Source organism: Oreochromis niloticus, unplaced genomic scaffold (genome assembly GCF_001858045.2).
Source record: "Oreochromis niloticus isolate F11D_XX unplaced genomic scaffold, O_niloticus_UMD_NMBU tig00001529_pilon, whole genome shotgun sequence".
NCBI lineage: Eukaryota > Metazoa > Chordata > Actinopteri > Cichliformes > Cichlidae > Oreochromis > Oreochromis niloticus.
Genome location: NW_020327402.1, coordinates 24,341 through 29,573, shown reverse-complemented (window position 1 = coordinate 29,573; position 5,233 = coordinate 24,341). Strand labels below are relative to the sequence as shown.

Here is a 5,233-nt window from a genome sequence, read left to right as displayed (position 1 = left end):
ACAATGAAGAACAACTTTGAGACTTTGATCTCAGGAGAATTTACAACCACCAAGTTTAAAAATTACAAACTTTATTGGTCAAATAAACTGTCTCACAAATTAAAAAGGGTTTATAAAACAAAGAAAATAGCTATGTAGTTTACATTAACAAACAAAAAGGACGAAGAAAGAAACATTGAACACGTGACGATATGCAGTAATTATGTTTTTAAACAAAACAAAGATCATTGGCAAGGGGACTGAAAGTGTACGTGTTAGCTTCACTTCTACAAAGGATCTAGGCGTTCCGATCAATACGGACGTCCACCTCTCGGCCATTTATCTTGGTTCCATTCATCATCCTGCAGGCCTTCTCGGCACTCTCTGGAGAGTCGAATCTCACCGTTCCGCATCCCTTCGACTTTCCATTCTCCATCTTGATTTCTGCAAACATTACCTGACCTGTAGCAGAAAAGAATGAGCAATGGCCGAATTGTGAAAGCAGAATCTTTAACAAAGTGCTGATCAAATCTTAAATTTTGCCCTTTGTTTTCAGCGATCAATCGTGGTAAAATGACAAAAGCGCTCCAGTGGTTCGTGAATTAAACAAAGAATATTTAATTCAGTGGTCTATAATAAGCGAAACACTTACCACAGTGACTGAACTTGTCTTTCAGTTTTTGCCATGTCAAATCATAGGACAGCTATAAAACACAAAAATATACTTTAGTCATTACATTTGTCAGCATTAATACATTTACAGCTGGACCTTTGTACAGGAATCAAACATGTCAAAGATGACATTGAACTGATCATAAATCCTCCAAGCAAAAATTAATGACTCATGGAAGCACACCACATATTATTAATAACTTTTATTGGATAGCTGCACAAGCGCACAAAGGCCCAGCAACAATATATTTAATGACATCTAATGAACATTTATCACGTTAAAGTTTAACTGATCATGTTAGCACAGCGGACTGATTAAAGAAGCAGTAAATTTAGATACACAAATGTCTTAAGAACATATCTAAACAAAAGAGGAATGATGAGTAAAAAGCAAGCCATTTTTGATTCTTATTGTCTGCATACAGCAGTGTGCACTACTACCTTGGCTTGCAGAAAAATTGATCAGTTTTGGCATGAGAAATTGTAACACAAGTGGTGTTTGCTAAACCTGGACCTTCGAATGCCCCTTTAACATTTTAAACTTTGAGTGGCAGCATACTATAGTGCAAGCACTATGACTACGATCACTATCAAGACTAACTGTATGGGAAGATAAGGATGTCCACAGATGTAACAGCTCTGCAAATCTGAATAAATGAATGTGTTTTTATTTCTGCTTACATTGCGCACAAATATCTGGCAACCTGCTTTGGACCCTGACCCTCTGTCCGACATGCCTCCACCCATGTGGCCCGGCCCCCGCCGCCATAGCCACCAAAGCCATGGTTCATGTCCATTCCTGACATTCCCAAACGGTCAAAGCTGGAGCCCATTCGGTCCATCGACATATTCCCCATTCCGCCACCTGAGCACACACACAAACAATTTAACCTAATGCAGTTAAGCTTTAACAGGGTCATGTTTGCAGTTTCCTGCACTGCTGCAGAACTACAAAGTCTCATGACAGATTTCTGTGAATTGGGACTTTAAAAACACTTTGCACCGTTTATATTAATAATTTATTAATTATATTAATAAAATGTAACCGAAGTGTATCTAAACACTGCAGAAGAGGATTGATTTTCCTCTTCCAAACTTGCTATCACAGAAGCCAATGTCGCCATGACACTGTTTACACAGTGGGTGCAGACTCTGTACCAGTTTAAATTATTAGTCACCACACTGCACGAAGAATCAATAGGAAAGCTTCATTCTTTTGTGAAAAGAAAATATTTTAACCACTGACAAACCACTATACCCCTTTTTAGTCTCTAACAAACAAAGTAATTGTCCATCTACTATAGCATTTGCTATAGTACAGGCAGCAGTGTTCTGAATACTTTCAGTCTAATATTTTAAACAAGCCCAGGATGAAATGGAAGAATACCATAAGGATGGTCAACCAAAACTTGACAACTCCATGATCATAGATTCCATCTTACAATGTAACGGTAAAGGTTTTCAGGTTTGTGCGGGTTTTTTGGCATACATGAAACAGAAAGTGCATATTTTCTCTGTGGGTTGCTGTGGTCAGCCAGGCACATGGCGCACTGCTGTTTTTTCTTGGTCTTGAAAATGCATCTCTTTTCTCCAAGTACTTTTCCACAAATATGAGTGACACACACAACGAAACAATTTAATTCTTCTATTTTTTTAACTTCTCATTGTTTTAGAGTAATTTAATTCATTAAAAAAACAAACAAACAAACAAACAAAAAACTGTTATATCTTATTCGTTATGTTACCAAAAATAAAATAGGTGTGGTGACGGTCTGTTGTGACATGAGGATCTGCAAAATACACCGATGTGCATGCTAATAAGTGAAAGATATTAATACACTACTTTCTTAATCTGTGTGACAACCATGACCACAAGTTTCCACACCCACTGCTAAGTGTATGACAGTTCAGGAGATTAGGTCGCTGTAATCAGCCATAAAGATCTAAGCCTCTGTTTCTCTATTCAAATGTTATCCTTCCCTGTAAGAAAGAAAACAGAGCCCCAATTTATGCAATGCTGCAAAGATGATGACTCTATGCTTACCACATCATTGTAAAGCTTACCAGCAAACATTCAGCAACAACAAGGCTACCACTTTAAACAGGTAGGAAGCATTATATGAGAGATGTTATTTTTGTTATAGCAGGAAATCCTGTTAATTTCGTTTCATTCTTTATCTCCAAAAGTTGAATCTGTTCATCTGGACATCTTTAATTTTTCCATGTTTATCAATTTACACTGTTTAAGTAAAAGAGTTATATTTTACAAAAAGTGTCATACTTGAAAAAGAATAAATATTTAAACTACTACAGGGAGTGCAGAATTATTAGGCAAATGAGTATTTTGTCCACATCATCCTCTTCATGCATGTTGTCTTACTCCAAGCTGGTAGTAGGCTCGAAAGCCTACTACCAATTAAGCATATTAGGTGATGTGCATCTCTGTAATGAGAAGGGGTGTGGTCTAATGACATCAACACCCTATATCAGGTGTGCATAATTATTAGGCAAGTTCCTTTCCTTTGGCAAAATGGGTCAAAAGAAGGACTTGACAGGCTCAGAAAAGTCAAAAATAGTGAGATATCTTGCAGAGGGATGCAGCAGTCTTAAAATTGCAAAGCTTCTGAAGCGTGATCACCGAACAATCAAGCGTTTCATTCAAAATAGTCAACAGGGTCGCAAGAAGCGTGTGGAAAAACCAAGGCGCAAAATAACTGCCCATGAACTGAGAAAAGTCAAGCGTGCAGCTGCCAAGATGCCACTTGCCACCAGTTTGGCCATATTTCAGAGCTGCAACATCACTGGAGTGCCCAAAGCACAAGGTGTGCAATACTCAGAGACATGGCCAAGGTAAGAAAGGCTGAAAGACGACCACCACTGAACAAGACACACAAGCTGAAACGTCAAGACTGGGCCAAGAAATATCTCAAGACTGATTTTTCTAAGGTTTTATGGACTGATGAAATGAGAGTGAGTCTTGATGGGCCAGATGGATGGGCCCGTGGCTGGATTGGTAAAGGGCAGAGAGCTCCAGTCCGACTCAGACGCCAGCAAGGTGGAGGTGGAGTACTGGTTTGGGCTGGTATCATCAAAGATGAGCTTGTGGGGCCTTTTCGGGTTGAGGATGGAGTCAAGCTCAACTCCCAGTCCTACTGCCAGTTTCTGGAAGACACCTTCTTCAAGCAGTGGTACAGGAAGAAGTCTGCATCCTTCAAGAAAAACATGATTTTCATGCAGGACAATGCTCCATCACACGCATCCAAGTACTCCACAGCGTGGCTGGCAAGAAAGGGTATAAAAGAAGAAAAACTAATGACATGGCCTCCTTGTTCACCTGAACTGAACCCCATTGAGAATCTGTGGTCCATCATCAAATGTGAGATTTACAAGGAGGGAAAACAGTACACCTCTCTGAACAGTGTCTGGGAGGCTGTGGTTGCTGCTGCACGCAATGTTGATGGTGAACAGATCAAAACACTGACAGAATCCATGGATGGCAGGCTTTTGAGTGTCCTTGCAAAGAAAGGTGGCTATATTGGTCGCTGATTTGTTTTTGTTTTGTTTTTGAATGTCAGAAATGTATATTTGTGAATGTGGAGATGTTATATTGATTTCACTGGTAAAAATAAATAATTGAAATGGGTATATATTTGTTTTTTGTTAAGTTGCCTAATAATTATGCACAGTAATAGTCACCTGCACACACAGATATCCCCCTAAAATAGCTCAAACTAAAAACAAACTAAAAATTACTTCCAAAAACATTCAGCTTTGATATTAATGAGTTTTTGGGTTCATTGAGAACATGGTTGTTGTTCAATAATAAAATTATTCCTCAAAAATACAACTTGCCTAATAATTCTGCACTCCCTGTATTTCAGTTGAATGGAACTCAGTACTCTTCTTTTAAGATCACAACACAACGTGATGAAAGCATATTGCAGGTATAAAATGTGTATTTTCCACCTGTCAGATTACAGGGTTTTAGTTTTTTGATGTTGTTTTTTTTTTAAAATAAAAACTCTTAGTAAAATTAAACAATGAAAAGCTCACCTTCTCAGCGTCCATTGCAGTGATGACCCACACACAGTGGGCATTGTTCTCATATTGAACAGGGTAGTTGGGAGAAGTTATGACCCCTCTGGGTCCTCTTAGGTTACTGCCACAGGTACGAGCTACAAAGGAAGAGAGCAAAAGAAAGAAGGAGCAACAAAGGGCTTTTAAAAAAAGATTTATAATCTGGTCAAAACTGCGCTTGCAGATTCACCTTTTACTTTAGAAATAGGACAAAATGAAAACAGGGTGAGGTAGTGTCAGAGATCAAAATGTTGAAAAACAGAATGTAAGCATATAATATTTACTATGTTTACACTGACTTTAGGCCTGTGTGTGTGGATTTGTGTGAATATAATTTTAATTAATAATAGTAATTTATAACCAAATCAATCCAAATTTCTTCCCTTTATATAGCACTTTTCACAAACAGCAAATGCCCACAGAAATAATATAGTTATTTTCCTAATTCTCCAATTACTTAACATATTTCCTTTTAATGGTCCAAATTCCCATTGTACCAACTTTT

The 5,233-nt window shown here is 38.1% G+C and overlaps 1 protein-coding gene across 2 annotated transcripts; it reads right to left on the bottom strand.

The window, feature by feature from the left end:
* Window positions 1-243: 243 nt before the first annotated feature.
* On the bottom strand, window positions 244-4,858 carry LOC109197915 (myelin expression factor 2-like). Of its 2 annotated transcripts, XM_025904417.1 has the most exons (4): window positions 4,705-4,858; window positions 1,333-1,516; window positions 632-683; window positions 263-441 (listed from the first exon to the last, which is right to left on the bottom strand). In XM_025904417.1, exons 2-4 carry the CDS (start codon window positions 1,396-1,398, stop codon window positions 278-280), a joined length of 282 nt encoding a protein of 93 aa, XP_025760202.1. In that variant the 5' UTR covers window positions 1,399-1,516; window positions 4,705-4,858; the 3' UTR covers window positions 263-277. The 2 variants fall into 2 exon arrangements, with proteins under 2 accessions (XP_019209193.1, XP_025760202.1); XM_019353648.2 differs by lacking the exon at window positions 1,333-1,516 and having other exon boundaries at window positions 244-441; window positions 4,705-4,847.
* Between the last annotated feature and the right edge of the window lie 375 nt (window positions 4,859-5,233).